We start from the raw sequence: 18,495 nt of genomic DNA, 5'->3' as shown, positions 1-18,495 counted from the left end.
GAATGATGCTCTTTTTCCTCAGGAGAATGCCAAAGACATAACAGTTAATCCTGATTTTCCAGGGTTGAGAACTCACTGCACAGATTATCTAGGGGCCTTTGGGGAGCCTCAGTGTTCAGTTGGTTAAGCATCAGACTTGCGACTCAGGTCATGATCTCATGGTTCGTGACTTCGAGCCCTGCGTTGGGCTCTGTGCTGATAGCTTGGAACCTGGAGTCTGCTTTGGATTCTGTGTCTCCCTCTCTCTCTGACCCTCCCCTGCTCGCACTCTGTCTCTCTCTCAAAAATAAATAAACATTAAAAAATTTTTTTTAAAGATTATCGAGAGGTCTTTGATTCCTCTTCTTTCCCTCTTTGCCTACTTTTTGTCAGGTGGAAAAAGTAAGGAAAAATTAAAAAGCAGGAAAACGAGATAAAAATGAAGCTCAGGGGCACCTGGGTGGCTCAGCCAGTTAAGCATCCAATTTTGGCTCAGGGCATGATCTCACGGTTCATGAGTTCAAGCCCCACATCAGGCTCTGTGCTGTCAGCATAGAGCCTGCTTCGGATCCTCTATCCTCCATTCTCTGTGCCCTTTCCCCGCTTGCGCTCTTGCTCTTTCTTTAAAAAAAAAAAGAAGCCCAAGTAGTAAATTTTACCTCTCAACTGCTACCTGAGTCTAAGACTTGGTGTTCAGAACATTGAAAATTGCCATTAATATAAGTTTTAGAGATTAATTGATTTCTGATTTCAGTTTTACTTGTTTTTTATAGGTAAGAGTATATTAGCCAAAACCTATAGGATTTTATAGGACTGTAGATTTTATTTGCATAACATTTAGATTCCAATTCTGTCTCTGTACCTATTGAGCATCTAGTCTATGACAGGCACTTTGCCAGATGCCTCACTCCTGTAAGAGATATTGCCAACACATTTACAGCTAGAATTTGGGGAGGCCCTGAAGGTTAATGACATTGCCTGAGTTCACACAGAGCAGATGCAAAGTTAAGGAACAGCCCACTAGACCATCCTCACTTCTGACACCATTTGCAAGTTTGGGGATCCCCAAGACCACCCTCAGATATGATAGTCACTGTAAGGACTTCAGATCTCAGTGAAAGCTCTTAAACTCACGGTTATGATTTATTACAGTGAAAAGGTCCCTGTTACAATCAGCTATGGGAGAGACACATAGGGCAGAGTCAAGGAGGATTCCAAATTTGATGCATCCAGTTGTCCTATCCCCATGGAGCCATGCACTGTGTTAACTCCTCTTGGCAATGATGTATACAGTATTCATGGAGTATTGCTAAGCTCACTTGAATCTTGGTGTCTAGAGCAAATATATGGACATATTCAACCACTCACATGGCTGACCTCAGTCTCCAGCCCCTCTCGAGGTTAGGCTGATACCATATAACCCCAAACCCCTGCATAAATCACGTTGTTAGATATTTGGAGTGGCCCAGGGCCTCCAGGTAGACAAAGGATATTCCAAAAGCTTATTGATTAGCTTCTGGGAGCCAAGGGCCAGACCTCTGTTTGAGCAAGATTAAATTCTTTACTATACAGCAGGATTTTATGTCTACCAGCCCTATACCTGGTGTTCTTGTCACTTCACCACAGCTGCCTCTTGGGTGTGCTATAGGTCAATATTTCCTTTGAAGGGAGTACAGGGGCTTAGAATCCTGTGCAGAGGTGCTGTCCCTCCCAGTATACTGTGCTCGGTGACTTACTTAACTTGTTCATTTTCACCAGGTATGAGTGTATAATTTACTAGTGATGTGACATCCCCACTCCCATAGACTAGACTAGACTAGACTAGAGAAGCCACTTCAAGTGGCCTTTCCCAAGATACCATTCTGTTCTGAAATGTGCCTTTTCTGTTTTTACCTGGGGAAAAACGTTTAAGTAATTATACTACTAATAAATCATTGCCTATTAGAATAGAAAGCAATGTCATACAAAGCCAAAGGTTTGATAACATCCTATGTTTTATTCCATCTTATGAACAATAAATGTGTCTGACACACAGGCTTTGAAGACAGGCGTGTCTGCATAGGTCAAGGTATTACAACCTTCCGCAGCATAGAAGGAATCTCCAGCCTCCACTGTTGGGGGAGCAGAAAAACAGGCATGGAACTTGATGCCCTAGAGGGATTTTCTGCTCTCTCTGAGGGCACAAGGCAAACACAGGGAGAGTCACTCTTAATTTGCTCTCGACAAAGGGGCTCTTGACCCATGTAATGTAATTTCCCATGGAGAGCCTTTTTGAAGAGGACCTATCTTTGAGTTAGGTCAACTCACTGCAGATTATGAGGGGTTTGTGTCGGGCCTGCCAGACCAGGGGTAGCTGAAGTCTTTTCAGTGAGCCTCGTTCACTCTGCAAAGTCCAAATAAACAGTTGCCTCTGAGTTTTTTGAAACCCTGGGTCTTAGAAGAGATCTGTTCCTTTGAAGATGTTTTGCATCCAAGGGTGCTGTTCTGAACATCATTTCCTGCCAAGATTTTCCCTACTGATTTACTATCTGCCTCTTTCCCTTTGTACTCAGGGAACAACAGAACAAGAGCAGAGAGGCATTTAAGAAGGGAATAAAAAAAGGACACCACTCCTCTGTAAAGCTGCCTGCTGATAACTTGATAGCTAGAAAATGCCTATTTTATCCTGAAAATAGGAAATTGGTTCTAGGTCTAGGGCTTTTATCTATCTCACAGTTAACGACCAACCTGTTCTTCCTTTCAGTTAAATGTGTGTTTTTCAATGTTTCCTGGTTATACCCGATCCACGGTTCATGCTTCTAGGTAAGTAACAGAATTACTCTCACTTGTGAACCAGTTTTCATAAAGGGGAGGCTATTCTAACATAGGTGACAGCAACTAAACTGGGCTCTGTTTTGACCAAGCCACAGAGTGACCAGGGGGGCCAAAGTCACTGGGCCTCCATGCTCTCCCATTCCCTTCCTGGAGAACGGAGATGGATTCATTTTCCAAAAGCCCTGGGCCCACATGTCATTTTAGGACAGTTAAAACCCTACACACTTTGTCTACAGGGAGTCCAGTGCAGTGGTCATGTCCCTGCAAACCACGTTCTCCTTGGCCTCCAATGTGACACTGTTTGACTTGGCTGACGGGATGCAGAAATGTGTCAACTCCTGTAGGTCCTCTGCTGAGGTCTGCCAGCTCTTGGGATCTCAGAGGCGGATCTTCAGAGGTAAGAGAATGGCCCTCTGGGAGAACCCCACCTATACAGTTAGGCACAGACCTAGGATAGATATGTAAGGCACTCGGGGCTCAGATTCAAGAAGTTCATCACAGAGCCAGTCTATCTTTGAAATGGGTCCTGGGGCTCCTGGGTGGCTCAGTTTGCTAAGGGTATGACTTTGGTGCAGGTCATGATCTCACAGTTCATGGGTTTGAGCCCCGCATCAGGCTCCCCGCTGACAGTGTGGAGCCTGCTTGGGGTTCTCACTCTGTCTTCCTCTGCCCCTTCCCTGCTCGCACTTTCTCTCTCTCTCTCAAAAATAAATAAAAACTTAAAAAAAGAAATGAGTGTTAAGCAAAAGGCCTTTGTGTGTCTGTATCTTTGTACATGTGTGCGTGCACACACACATAGCCTTGAAGTCATGGGGTTCTTGGCATGTTGCCTCTTATTTGTCTCTTCTTCTTCACTGGTGTATAAGAGATGATGGGATACAGGAGCTGATGCAATGAAATCATTCCTCTTTACCTTAAAAAGTTCCAGCTCTCTCTGAGGGAAACAGAAATTCCTGCACAGAATATACATGCTTATCAATACCCCAAACCTTCATCGTGATAGTCCACTAAGTAAAAAAAAAAAGCATGGGCAGCATTACCCATCTTGTTCGTGTGTTTGCAAATCACCAATGCACAGAAACAAGACCAGAACGATGTAGGCCAGACTACTCGCTGGTTTCCCTTTTCTTGTTCTCGCTTTATCTGCTTCGTCAAAACTTCTGCAGTACATCTACTGTGAAGTAGATACAGAGAGGGATTATAGACAACGAGTTCAGAAGGCAGACTTGGATCTTGGAGAGGAAGTTTTGCCTCTGGGTTGGGAAAACTTTGCTAGAATTAAAATTGCTTCCTCACAAAGGAGGCTTATTCCTGCTGCTGTCTCGTAAGTGATCAGAGTGAGCTCTGGTTAGCTCCCTGTGCTGGACAGTTAGGACTAGCAAAGGATGCAGACTCTTTGAGCCTCTCCATCTGGTGTCCAGACGCTGGATGTAAGTTGTAGGGAGCAGGTTGGGGGCTGTATCTGCTGGAAGATCCAGGGCATTCCCAGGGGCTCAGGGCTTTCTGAGCGCTGATCCACAGGGCTCTTCTCACAGGCCTGTGCATGGCAGAGCTGGGGAGCTGGGAGCATAACCTTGTGAATGCTGTAGCTTTAGCTCCTTTCAAGGCTAGTTATTCATATGGGGGAAGAAAGGAGCTGAACTTTCAGGAATTGAAGTTGCTGTCATTTAGCATCATTGGGGAATTAACTAAAAAGTTTACGCCCCATTATACTGTGCTCTAAACTTTGAGGCAAGAGCTGTTCTTTGTTTCTCTTGCCAGTGATTCAAGGGTCCCAATTTGTCATCTCTAGTTAGCAGGAAGGGGACCTTTTCATTCACTAAACACTTAAAGAGTGCGTCCTAGGGGCCCCCTGGGTAGCTCAGTCAGTTAAGTGTCCCACTTCAGCTCAGGTCATGATCTCATGGTTCATGAGTTCGAGCCCCGCGTTAGGCTCTGTGCTGACAGCTCAGAGCCTGGAGCCTGGAGCCTGCTTTGGATTCTGTGTCTCCCTCTCTCTCTCTGCTCCTCCCCCGCTTGTGTGTGTGTGCTCTCTCTCTCCCTCTCTCTCCCCAAAATAAATAAAAACGTTAAAAAAAAAAAAGTTCATCCTATATGGTCAGCATAGTACCAGGTTAGTTTTATGTCCCCAGTAAATGTGTTTCATGTCTTGCAAATCAAGTGGCCACATACTTGGATTTGTAAGATCCTGCTCATGGCAGGCCTGCCCACTCTGACCCCATTTTTTTCTCTTATTTGGATGTGGCCTATGGGAAAGCCCCTAGCTTCCTAGCTTCCTTGCTGAGGTCCCATTCTTTGTTTTGTTTTTTTAGATTTTATTTATTTATTTTCTTAGAGCAGCATTAGGGTCACAGCAAAACTGAGAGGATTTCTCACATGGCCTCTTGCCCCTATATGTGCTTCTGGTCCCCATTCTGTACCTCTCCTTCCAGAGCCCTCGAAAACAAAGACAGCCATGCCTCTTGGCTGAAAACAGGCTCACTTCTCTGGTTTTCCTCCCAGTTCTTCTCCTGGCTTTGCCAACATACCCAACTCTGTCTCTTTGCTCCCTTTCTGAGTGCCGGAGAGGTAGCCTTGACAGGCAGGAGCTGTCAGGTTCTGATATTTGGGTGTTTCCAACACATGGGTATGCTGGGCTACTCTGGACGCTGCCCTTGCAAAGGCAGGTTTTCACCCTGCGGTTTGCAAAATGTCCACTTCCTCAACTTCCAAAGAGCTGCAGCTCTAATGCCTCCAGAGGTTTAGAGTCTTTGGAAATCCCCCAAGGAGTGTCTCAGCCTTAGATTTACATAAGTTCTCATTGTCTGTCAGGCGGATGTTATGCCCAGGAAAGACCATGGGAATTGTGGATGTAGAAAAATCACATCGCCAGGCTTAAAATGAAAATGGGATTATATGTGGTTGCATTTGATGGATTTATGGCAGAATGTTCTTTAAGGATTTTTAGGATAGCAACTCCACTGTTGCAGAGGCAAGGCCTGGCTTCTTCGCTTCGTTGTAGGGAAGGGTTGCTTCAGCAGGGCGAGTAGTATTTGTCGGCAGGCTGGATTGATGGGCAGGATGGAAGGAAAATGTGACATTGACTTCCAGAAAATATCTAATCAGGCCAGGCAACTCAGTCTGGCTACTGGACAAGGCTAGCGCCAGCCTTTTACCCCAGAAGTATTCCTTTATATTAAAGCTTGAGGACCGGCAAAGCTTTCCAAAAGTTTAGATGACGAATTGTGGGCGTTTGGTACCTCTCTGATGCCAGCTTTATAGTTTGTCTGGTGAGATTTTCCATTTTTTATTTTTCTCTTTTAAATACCAACTTTCACAATAAACAAAGGAAATTCTATTGCACACACAAGCTGAGTTTTGATTTAGCACACCAGCTTCCAATGATAAAGACAGGAAATGCAGTGTTGAAAACTAAAGGCTGTGTCCTAAGCTCGCCTCCCTGTGACCAGGCTGTCCCCTAGGTCCCAAGCTCTCGGGACTCAGAAAAGGAGGCGGCTGTGGGGACCCCGTGTGGGTGTCAGCTCACATCACCACGGTCGGGGCAGTTTTGCCATGGTAAGAACCAGTACCTGGTTTCTGAATAGGTTGGTGTCTTCCTTAAGATGGGAAAGGGGAGACCAGGCCTCACTGCACAGTGTACACATCACCCTTCGGCAGCTCTCCCGGTCGTGAACTTGCTCTTACCTCCCTGCAGCAAGAGCAGATGTCAGTCCTGCCTTGCTCTATACCTGGCTGTGAAGAAGTTACTGTCCACTATCCAGTTAGTTGTGCGTTTTTGTTCTACTGTGTGCCCACATTTACATGTGCCTTTTCGTCAGGCGTGTCTTAGTGAACGTGCCCTCATTATGTGTCTCGTGTATACAGAGAGGGTCTACTGTGTGCAGCCTCAGAGAGGGCCACATGCCCAACAATGAGTGCTTTTTGACAACAAGGAGATACTTCTTTGTCATCCATGAAATGAGCATGGCCCACATGCCCAGAGCTGGACAAGCCAAGTAGATACACATGTAGAAAATAAGGCCCTAAAGGGAAGGAGGTAGCAAGCCAGAAAGGCACATTCCTCTACCCAGCTCTGTCTCCCGTGGTGATGGCCTGGTGACTGGTGACCTGAAGCACTTCAGCATGCATGTATTGAGCACTGTGTGTGACCATCCCTGTGCAAGGTGCTGAAGCCCCGGAGATGAGTAAGCCCCAAGAAATGGCCAGTGTAGTGGGGACACAGGAAACATAATGACACCACAGTGCCGGGGCAGCAGATTGTCTTCCACACCGACCCTTGGAATAGGTCTGTGGGCAGCAAGCTGTCCTGCCAGAGGAGTGCACAGCCTCCCGTTAGGTCATGTAGACACAGAGCAGACCCAGAGCTGTGCCTCCGCTGAGACAGGTCTGAGCCTCAAGGCTTCCTAAGAAGGACACGATCATGTTTCCTGGCTCAGTGCTGGCTCTCCCCCGCAGTCTGTTAGGACGCAGGCACGGAAGACACCATGGCACCGAGGGCCGTATTTACGGTGGCTGCCGGGGTCGGAGACAGCACCCTGTTTCTTCTGTCTGGGTCCTCTGTCCCATGGCATGCGGTGTGACCTGGAGCACAGAGGCTTGGGGCTGACACAGGGAAGGAGTGGCCAAGGCAGCTAAAAGCGGGCCCCTGAAAGGAGACTTGTACCAGTCACTTTTCAGAAACTGTTCTCAGAGCCTCTTTAAATAGAAAGTTGATGTATCTTGAGGTTTGCAGTGGAGGAGGTCTTGTTTTGTTTCACTGTCTTGTTTTTTCATCTTAGCGGGCAGCTTGTGCAAGCGGAAGACTCCGGAATGTGACAAGGAGACCTCCATCTGCACTGACCTGGACGGTGTCGCCCTGTGCCAGTGCAAGTCAGGCTACTTCCAGTTCAACAAGATGGATCACTCCTGCCGAGGTACCAGCAAGTTCCCAAGGGTTCTGTGGCCCGGGCAGGGACAGGGAAGATGTTTTTCTCTGCTCTAGGTGTGACTGTTCTAAACCAGGGGTAACTAGTTCTTGTTATTTTGCTCACAGCAGGATTGAATGCGTTATCTCCTTAGAATAATAGCATTATCTCTGACCTGCGCAAATGGGTCTGGCCAATCAAATTCAAAGGAAAAGAAGAGAGAATGGAATGCCTATGGCAGTGCCTTTTTTTTTTTTTTTTTTTTAGAGGAAGTTAGGAAAATTGTTGTTTTAATTCCCAAAGCTTTATTCTATTGTCTGCTAATCTTTGAAAATGGAAACACAGGCATGGAGTCGGGCCTGTCTCTTTAGAGGCAGCTATGGCCTAGTAGACAAAGTACTGCTGAGGCTCAAGAGAATCAGAGCCCGACTCTGCCTCATGGATCATGGATCATCTTGAGCAAGACACTTTGCTTTGCTGCGCCTTGGTTTCCTCTTCTGCAAAATGGGTATGCTGATGCTTCATTGGATATTCTGGGGATTGAAGAAAGCAATGTATATGGAGGTACTTTGAAAGCCATCAGCATTTGCCCTTGTTTTTTACCCAGGATGTGGCTGAATTAATGAGTTCCAGTTTTAAAGGTTTCATGAAGGGTGTGAGGGCAGAAACCTAATCCTGCTAGCCTTGTAGGTGAGACTTAAATCCATTCAGTTTGAACTAAAATGCTCAGTAAATGCATGGCAAGAATACTACTTTAAAGTAAAATTAATTCAAGTCCAGAGCACTGCGTCCCTGACTTACAAACGACTGCTAGAATTTGGAATCACCAGGAAAACTAGCAATATAAAGGCCATGGTGTGGCTTTAAGCGTTGTACCACATTAGAATGTGTATGACACAGTTTTCCTGCTTGGCCAACACCCACTGGTGACAGATGTACTGGAATCTGAGTGAAAGTCACATACTGGGGAAAGGTGACCTTGTCATTTATTTCTATCAGGACTTCCCAGTAGAGGGCTCGTTCCATCAGGAGAGGATAAAAATACATTCGGGGCAGTGCTGTCGTCCCGAGCTTCAGACCCTCTGACTTAGGTTTACACACACTGGCTTTGAAAGTGCACCCCCTCTGCTCCACATGCAAGCCCTGCGGTGGGCTTTGAAGGGGAGGCTGACCCCGTGTGCCGGCCAGCAGTCCTGAGGCACGACGGCCTTGCAGCGCTTTTCAGCACATGTCCGTCTGCCCCTGTGATACAAAGAGATGATGCTTCCTAGTTCCCTCTTACCTGGTTTCATGCCATGTGTTCCTGGCCCTTCTTGGAAACTGGGACATTGAGTCCCACGGCATGTGGGAAGGTGACCTCTGCTAAAATCCACGTGCTGGGGCGCCGTGTAGCTGGCAGGAGGGAAGGCAAAGTGGGCAGAAGTGGAGCGCACGGGAGTGGTGGCACGGCGTGTGGAGTCTCTGGAGTTTCCCACAGCCTCAAGGACAGCCAGCCCTGCCACCTCTGCTTCTCGCTGGCCCCAGCCACTTGCCTTTGTTTCCAAGTCAGCAATTTAATCGTGTCGCGTACAGACTAGCATTAGCAATAGCAAGGCCGTCAGAGACTTTCCAAATGCAGGGATACAGGCTTCAGCAACCTTATGTTTATGAGGTAATGACCTAAGATGCAGCATAAGGAAGCCTTGGTCAGCTTTCGGGCTTTTTGCCAAGGCCCCACAAAGCCTCGGTTTCTGCAGTATCCTTGTCGCTTAGATTTTCATCCGTCAGATGAAAGCCTCTGATGAATGGCTTCGGCAGCTCCTTGGGCACAGCCCCGTTGGCCGGGTTCTGATGGATTGTAGTGACATCTTCTGGCCGTTAGTGCTGGAGCACTGGGGTATTTAAAATAAGTCCCTGGGGAGCATGGCTGGCTCCGTCCAACTGACACTTAATTTCAGCTACAGTCATGATCTTCCAGTTCCTGAGATCCAGCCGCTTTGGGCTCTGTGTTGACAGCTCAGAGCCTGCCTGGGATCCTCTCTCTGCTTTTCCCCCACTCGTGCTCTCTCTCTCTGTCTCTCTCAAAATAAATAAACACATTTTTTTCTTTAAAAAAGTCCCCTTTTGGTCACTTCACATCCGAGGTCAGTCCCCAGATAAATGGGGAAGAGAGGTATGTAGGTGCGTTTTCTAAATCTGTACATTAGCAGGACTCTGTTGTTCTCTGTTGTACACACGTATGCACCTCTTAATGTCTCCCATGAAATATCTTCACAGTGTCTTTACCATACGTCCAAAGCATCATACAAAATTGAAGTAGGTGTCCTTCCCATAGGTGTCTTAGCTTCCTTCTGCCATGCAGGCCTCTTTCTCTCACCAGGCAGCAGGTGCCTTGAGAGCCAGAACTGTGTTTAGAATATGCTTAGCACATTGTGGGGTTTAACAAGTGTCTGTTGAGTTAACAACTGGATGACAGGGTAGCAAATATGATAGAACACAAATGGCAGAGCTTGGGAACAAGAGAGTCTTGAAGACTCCACCACTTGCTTATTTTATCAAGGGCCAGGAGGCTTGAATTGGCTTATGTTCCATGTCAATAGGGGGAACCCAATCTGGGCATACACACTAGCAGTTGCCACATTTCCATTGTCTCCAGTGCTCCACCGGTCAGTCCTACTAGGGTGTGGAGATGACGAGCTGGGTCCTAAGGCGCACTGGAGCTTTCTTTCTAAGAACCCCTAGAACAGCACCAGGCCCACGGTGGCACTCTGTCGTTGGTGAATGACCAAAGGAGCCCATTCGAAGTAAAGGAATATCGTTACACCAGGAAGTCAGGCCACTTCTGAGGCTGAGTGAAAACAGCCCAACCCATCAGCTCACAGCCTGGGCAACAGATGGACGTTACGTCTGGCAGGATGACAGCCACAGGATGGAAAGCTCCCACCCAGCAGAGGAGGGCTGGGTGGGTAGATCTGATGTAAAAACATTTCCGGGAAGAAGTGTTCAGAATAGAACAGACTGCTGTGACATCAGCCTGCCTCAGTGCTGAGATGGATGGGGATGAGTCACAGGGAGGCCAGCGGTCCCCGTGGAGCTGCCCTGGAGAAAGAGCCGTGGAGTACCCAGGAGTGGCTTCCCGGCTCCCACAAACCACTGTAGCATGAAGACTGCCAGGGATGGTGCTTTCCGTGCCCAGGGAAGCAGGAGTTCTCAGCTTGTTCCTTAAGAAGGCCCCACCTGAGTAAGGCCAGCAGCGAACTCAGAGGTGTCCCAAGATGTGGGGAAGGGGCTCGTTCCTCCTCCCCTAAATGGAATATGATCATGCCCTACTTTGTTGCAAAAAAGATCGGAAGCACCTACTAAAAAGCCTAACCTTAAACTAAATAAGGTTTAATTTAATAGATAAATTAGGTTGAAGTGGAAATAAAGCTACTACTTTGCTGAAGCTAGAGGAAAGTGAATATGCAGAAAGATATGCTGTAAAGTTCTGCATGTTTGCTAAAGGTAGGCCACTCGTTCAAGTTCTGAGCTTTCTGGACACTGAGGCAAAGAGAGAAATACAGTTTTAGAGAGTCAGGGTTCATAAAACAAAGTACAGTCATTCAGAAGCATCCCCATCTTTGTAGGCCCCAAGGCCCAAGAGAAATTTCTTTGGGGCGTCCTCATCAAGAGGTTACTGTGTGGTGTTGTGGCAGTGTGGCCCGTGACATCCTGCAGTAGATACTGGGGGCCTTCCCAGGGCTGCTGCTTATAATAGCCCTTACTACAAGAGGATGGAGCTCAGGAAAAGTGGTTCTGTGGAGCCAAAACAGCACAGTTCAGGGTGACAACTCTAATGATCTGCTATAAAAGAATTGCGGATTATTTAGAGCAGTGTTTTCTGAACTGTTCTATGAAACTCTAGTGATATCTCAATAATCTAGGACAACAAAATAGATGCTAGAAACATTTAGCATCTAACATTAAAAACAGAAGGAAGCAGGCACCTGGGTGGCTCAGTCGGTTGACATCCAACTCTTGATTTCGGCTCAGGTCATGATCCCAGGGTCATGGGATCGAGCCCCGTGTCCAGCTCTGCACTGAGCATGGAACTTGCCTAAGATTCTTTCTCTCTCTCCCTCTTCCCCCTCTCCCCTGCTCACACAGTCTCTCTCTCTCTAAAAATAAAAAATTAAATTAAAAATTGAACAAACAGAAGGAAGAACAGCATTGGGCACTTCTACGTAAGTTAATATTATTACACACTAATTATTACGCGTAACAGGATGCAGGACGCCTGTGAGAGACCTCCTGTCCCAGCCCACAGGGCATGCACCCCCTGATCCGTGCATGCTGCCGACATTCACATCTTACCATTAGCGTGTGTGCTGTCTGTCCAGGGATTGCTGCTCTATGCTGTGTACCTTTTCTTATCTGTCATCTTTTATGCAGTATATCGTACATTATTCATGAATCAAATTCCTATCACTTCTTGCAGCAATGAATTTGACTATGAGGCCATTTTTTATTGTCTGCTTCCATCCAAGCATGCGTTATAGCTCATGCTGTTCTGTCAGCTTATTGTAGTGTTCCATGATCAAATAAATTCAGAAACTGCTGATCCCCAGGAATGGCTGGGCCACAGCCCTTCAGTCCATGAGCAGCAGCACCAGAGGGTTCAAAGTTATGTTCTTGGGTGATGTGCTGATTAGCACTCATCTAGATATGTCCAGAATCCCCTGCACAGACGGTAGGGTGAGCTCCACCCTGACCATGTCCCAGAGGATGTCACAGCTCCTACTTCTTCTTGGAAGGGGTCAGTGAGGGCAGCAGCAGGTTAAAGGTTTGACTTACATTAAAGAAACCGAAGCATTTGTCTGTGTGTATGTGGAAGAATGTAACACAGGGGCCACAGAAAACTTCCAAAAATAATTACATTTGCTGGATAATAATTATAACTACAAACATTTATTTGGTGATAACTATGTGCCAGGCACTGTGCTAAACCATTCACATGCCTTATTTTATTTAATTCCTTCCAAGAAACTACAAGATAGATACTACTATTGCTGTTATTATCCCCTTTTTTTATAGATGGGAAAGTGAGAGCCACTAAAAGGTTAAGAAAATTCTGTGGTAAAATAAAAGGTTGAGTTGGCAGGTACTAGATAATTCTAAAGCTATTTGTAGGCTTCTGGTTCTAGAATATTCTTGGAGACTTAAAGGGACTGGTGTCTACTAACTGTCAGTTTGGGCCAAAGGAAGTCAAGGGACATACTCATGGATTTCCCTTTTCTCTTTCAGCATGTGAAGATGGATATAGGCTTGAAAATGAAACCTGTATGAGGTAGGCTCTGTGCTCATATATTCTGATGCATTTGTGACAGGCCTTATTTAGAAGTTACTTGGGTAGATTGCCTCCTATTACTTCTTTTGATTTTTGAAAGTAATTCTTGTTCTTTTTCTTTGTTGACTTGCAGTTGCCCATTTGGGCTCGGTGGTCTCAACTGTGGAAACCGTGAGTATGCAATGGTCTGGATTTTCGTGTGGGCGGGGCCAACGTTGTTGTCCTGCACAGGGTGTATGTCTTCCCCTTCCCTTGGTTCCTCTCAGCCCCTATGCTGGGAGGTGTGGGGAAAGTGGAGGGCTCTCCAGGGGCTCCAGGTCTGGCGGAGGAGATGAATACATTCCTGAACAGCCCTGACGGTGGAGTGTTAATACAAGAAGCTAGGGGGCGCCTGGGTGGCTCGGTCGGTTAAGCGTCCGACTTCAGCTCAGGTCACGATCTCGCGGTCCGTGAGTTCGAGCCCCGCGTCGGGCTCTGGGCTGATGGCTCAGAGCCTGGAGCCTGCTTCCGATTCTGTGTCTCCCTCTCTCTCTGCCCCTCCCCCGTTCATGCTCTGTCTCTCTCTGTCTCAAAAATAAATAAACGTTAAAAAAAAAATTAAAAAAAAAAAAAAGAAGAAGCTAGGTGGGACGTGGGAGGCAGGACAGAGCACGCCCAGGAGAATAGAAGAGCTTCCTCAGTATATCTTGGAGGGGATGGAATTCGACGTTTTGGAAGACTTCAACTGGCAGAAGGAGAAGGAGAAGGAATCCAGGCAGAGGGAACAACTTGAAGGTCTTGGGGCAGCCTGGGCTGGTGGTGTTCCAGGGACCATGTGTGTGGTGTGGCTGAGGACAGAAGGAGAGGAAGGCAGAGTGGAGGATTAGTTTGGCAGAGGAAAAAGGGACCACGCTGTTCTGGTGTTTGATGGCCAGCCTGAGACTTTCAACTCTAATCAGTATCCATGGTGGAAGCAAGAGTCCAAGAGAAGATAGCAGTTGATCGAGAAAATCGGGTCAGGCTTCAGTAAGGAGGGTGGGTTCTGTTCTTTGAGAAAAGCAGTTGCGACTTATTTAAGATCACTTTCACTGACATTTTGTGATCTGGAGAGCTGAGAAATGATTGAAGGAAATTCTGGATATATGATACAATAGGAATAATAACATTCAGTACTTTATTTTAGGATAGCTTTGTCCTTCATTCTATAGATGAATATACCAACAGTCGAAGTTTATTAGACCAAAAGTAGACATGACCTTATTTAATATGTGTAAAAGTGCCCAGTTCCTGTTCCCCAGTAGTATACCTGACATTTCATGTCTTCACTGGTATTTTCTTTGCGTATAAAGCTTTCTATTAGAAAGTTTCATTATTGCACTTTCTTTGAGCATAAATAAATAAATAAACTAATATAATAAAGTAAAAACAAATTCAAAACTTAACTGACATAAAGCTATGTTGGTGTGCCCAGCACGGAGCCAGTTTCAAGGCCAGAGTCTAGAGACTTAGAATTACATATCCATCTAGGATTACTGGTGATTTGGGCATTGGCTTTATCCTGACTGCAGACTAGCAAGAGGTTACAGTAAATAGCCTAAGAGAAAGACTGGGGAAGCATTGCTAAAAGCCAATATGTATAGAGTCATATAGAACAAAGGGAGGAGTTCACAGAATTAATGTGATTTGGGGTTGTGTGTGTGTGTGTGTGTGTGTGTTTTAAGTAGTAAGCTGAGGCCATGGAGAGGTAGACAACCCTGTCTTATTTAGTAATCCCTAAGGACACCATCATGCCGTAAAACCACTTAAGTACAGATATTCATCATGATGGACCCAAGTCATCACACACCAAATGGTGTTCCATGTTATTATGAACTGTTTTTTACTTACAAAGCTTCTGACACTAAATGTGTCAGGGTTTTCCTCACACCAAGCAATTCTGACATTATCCAGAGTTAGTGTCAGACACTGTCTCCGTGTCCCAGGACTGCCCCTACTTCAGACACCAATCCCAAGTCCAGGCCTCTGGGACTTCTGACCAGCCAACTATAAATCAGAGGTTCCCACGACCCCTTCCTTAGGTTCAGTAATTTGCTAGAACAGCTTACAGAATTTATAGATACGGTAGAGTTGTATCATGTATGCAAGACACTTATTTAATGTTACCAGTTTATTATAAAGGATGCAACTCAGGAACAGCCAAACAAAGAGATGCAGAAGCAGGTATAGGGGCAGGTGCTGGAAGCTTCCATGCCCTCCTGGACACACCACCTTCCCCACTCCTTTAAGTGTTCACCACCGCAGAATTTCTCAAAACTTCCTTGTTTAGGGTTTTGGGGGGAGTTCCAGTACGTAGTATCAATAAATGATATCACTGGTCATGGGCCGTTGGAGGTTGGAGGTGGGATTTAAGTTCCTCCAGCAACCAGCCCCCATCCTTGGAGAGTTACTTCATTAGCATAAACTGAGGTGTGGTTGAGAAAGGCTCCAAATGAATAACAAAAGGTGTAACTCTCACCCCTTTCATCCAGAAATTCCAAGGGTTTTAGAAGCTCTTAGGCTAAGAACCAGGAGTGTAGACCAAATAAAAATTTCTTAGTATATCGCAGTATCACAGGTGTACTCAGTTTAACAAGAGGAGGGAGTTATCATACATTATGCTTTTTAAAAATTATAAAATAGTAAAAATTATTTTTAAATATCAGTGCTTGAAAAAGTGGGCTTCTGAACTCCTCTCTACTTCCTAGATGGGATTGGATGCTGTCTGACTCATGAACCACTTAATAAAGCCAATTAGATCTTCAGGAAAAAAAAAGTAGACTTTCGTTTTTTGTTTTTGTTTTTTAATTGAAGTACAGTCAACACGCAATGTTTCAGGTGCACAACATAACGATTCTACAAGTCTATACATAATGCTGTGCTCACCACAAGTGTAGCGACCATCTGTCACCATCCATCACTATTACAATACCATTGATTATATTCCCTATGCTGGACCTTTTATTCCTGTGACCTATCCATTCCATAACTGGGGGCTTCAGGGTTTTTTTGTTTTTTGTTTTTTGTGGGGTTTTTTTGTTTTTTGTTGTGTTTTGGTTTGTTTTTTTGTTTTGTTTTGTTTTTTTTTTTGGTTTTGTTTGTTTTGGTTTTTTGTTTTGTTTTCTGGGTTTGTTTTTGTTTTTTGTTTTTTCTGAGGTTTGTTGGCCTATGTAAAACAGTGTGGATAGCAGTATACGTCCCTTTATAAAAATCGCTATTTAGGGGCGCCTGGGTGGCGCAGTCGGTTAAGCGTCCGACTTCAGCCAGGTCATGATCTCGCGGTCTGTGAGTTCGAGCCCCGCGTCGGGCTCTGGGCTGATGGCTCAGAGCCTGGAGCCTGTTTCTGATTCTGTGTCTCCCTCTCTCTCTGCCCTTCCCCCGTTCATGCTCTGTCTCTCTCTGTCCCAAAAATAAATAAACGTTGAAAAAAAAAATTAAAAAAAAATCGCTATTTAGACGAGCTTTGTCAACTGGGTTCAGGATCTTTATGCTTGTGTTCAGGAAGGTATCTGTGCTTTACAGGGGCTGCCTGGGGTGCAGAATTATCTTTGTTCACTTTCTAGTGTGAGTCTCACTCCTCACTTAAAACCAGAACCAAGCCATAGAACACTCTTAAATTGATCAGAGAATGGAGTAGCCTGTGCACGAAAATAGAAGAAAGCCTAGAACTTTCAGCGTAGAAAGAGGAGCCTAAATAGTCAGACAAAACATTTACGATAATTTGAGACGTGTTCACCAAATGCTAGAATACTAGAACTAAAGAGTATATATAGTTCTTTAGAAGAGATGGTTTAGAGCTAACAGTGGCGATTGCACCACGAGCCTGTAAACCTTATTCTAAGACACTGTAAGTATTAGAAAAGGAGAAGCTTTAGATAATGTCATAGAGGATGGTTTTAGAATAATTTGAGGGAAGGAGGAAGGCTCAAGATACCGTAGAGTTGTATCACATGTGCAAGAAACTTATTTGAATAGAACCCCATCAGATGGCAAAGGGAGAATGAGGAAAGCAGGTGAGGAGTGTGGAGATGTGGCTGGCTCTGGGGTTAAGCCAGGGAGCAGGAAGTAGGAGACGCCATCTGCCACATCCTTCTGGCGTCTCCTGGTCCTGACAGGCCTCTCAGGAGCCAGTACTTCAAACCCCGTTTGCTCAAACAGCTCCCTAAATAGGCTTTACCAGAAAATGCTTTGATTTCTCAGTGAGTGGAAGAGTGATCCAAGGAGGGAAAATGGATATAGGGGAAAGCCCCATAAAGGGTTGGGGAAAGGGATGTGAACTGTAGGGCATTGTTCTAAGTGGCATTTAGTGATTTTTTTCTTCAGAGATCATTAAAGACTATACAGGTCTGGAGATGATATACCCGTATATCCATTGATTGTTCTGTAAGTTCCTGTGTCTCCCCCTTATGTCTGTGGGGTCTTGGAAGTAGCCAGGATATTTCTCTCTGATCCTGAGACTTCTTTTCCTTCCACTTTCATCCAAGTTGTTATCATTATTTCCAGCAGAGGGCAGGCTTCTGTCTGGATGACCCACTTCCAGCCACCTTGTGTTGGGACTTAACTCCTCGATGGTGTATGAATATCACTGTACGATTTTGATATCTGTTTTAGTGTTGCAAAGCAGTCAATAGTGGCTGATAATAAATAGCACCTTCCACCTATCCCTTTGTTTGAGATCTCAGGTCGGCCCTCAGTGTTGGTTAAGGAATGGGAACACCTGAATTTCATCCCCATTTGTGGTGATGGCACCTTGTGGAATCTGGCTCGTCACTCAATGTTTTATGCCAAATAACAGCACTCTGACCACTCACTGCTGTCACTTCTGCTCTCACCACCAATGACAGGGAGTGCCTTCTTGGGGCTATGGTTTAGGCTGGATTCTTTGCAGGCAAGAAATGCTTCTCTATGCAGACTTCTTGGGGCGCATGATCTACCCAAGCTCAATGAGATGGAGAGCTCAGCTTTGTTTAGCCAAGTCTTGAGATTCCCTCACTCCTCCATTTCTGGAAGTCATCCCATGCCACTACATTCTGGGTTTAGGCATAACCTATGACCTGCCTTTCTGAAAGTTTCTGTTAGCTTTTGAGTTATGTGCAGATTCCACTTCTTGCTCCTCATAGAGAATATTCTTCAAGCTGGAGAGGTCAGGACAAGCCTTTCTTGCAAACCCCGTTCGTCTCAGAGGTAGCACGGGCCCAGGAGCACCTGGTAGGGCCACCTGCACCCCCTGCATTCACCCTTCAGCTCAAGTCTGCACCTGTCACTGTACTTCTTTTTATTTTCTTCCATGTCCAATAAACAGACACCTGTTCACACCACAGATCCTAACAATTCTGCCTTCTAGCTCTTATCCTGGCCTCAGAATGATCTTACAAACTGTCAGCAGAGATGCCCCTGCTTCCCCTTCTGCTCCACCTTTTCTCAGGTGCCCTCATTTCCTCCTTTGCTTGGATTTTACACGGGCTCCTCCCATGCCAT

General features: G+C 45.7%; 1 protein-coding gene across 2 annotated transcripts in view; it reads left to right on the top strand.

Annotated features, from left to right (window-relative positions):
• Window positions 1–18,495, top strand: part of HEG1 (heart development protein with EGF like domains 1) — a 90,525-nt gene that overhangs the window by 52,894 nt on the left and 19,136 nt on the right. For both annotated transcript variants that reach the window (XM_045037045.1, XM_045037046.1), the window contains exons 11-15: window positions 2,723–2,781; window positions 3,030–3,190; window positions 7,572–7,706; window positions 12,960–13,002; window positions 13,136–13,173. In XM_045037045.1, coding sequence (XP_044892980.1) covers window positions 2,723–2,781; window positions 3,030–3,190; window positions 7,572–7,706; window positions 12,960–13,002; window positions 13,136–13,173 — 436 coding nt within the window. The remainder of the gene's footprint in view (window positions 1–2,722; window positions 2,782–3,029; window positions 3,191–7,571; window positions 7,707–12,959; window positions 13,003–13,135; window positions 13,174–18,495) is intronic.

Source organism: Felis catus, chromosome C2, assembly GCF_018350175.1.
Source record: "Felis catus isolate Fca126 chromosome C2, F.catus_Fca126_mat1.0, whole genome shotgun sequence".
NCBI lineage: Eukaryota > Metazoa > Chordata > Mammalia > Carnivora > Felidae > Felis > Felis catus.
The sequence above is the reverse complement of the archived record's forward strand: the minus strand, read 5'-3'. Positions and strand labels throughout refer to the sequence as shown.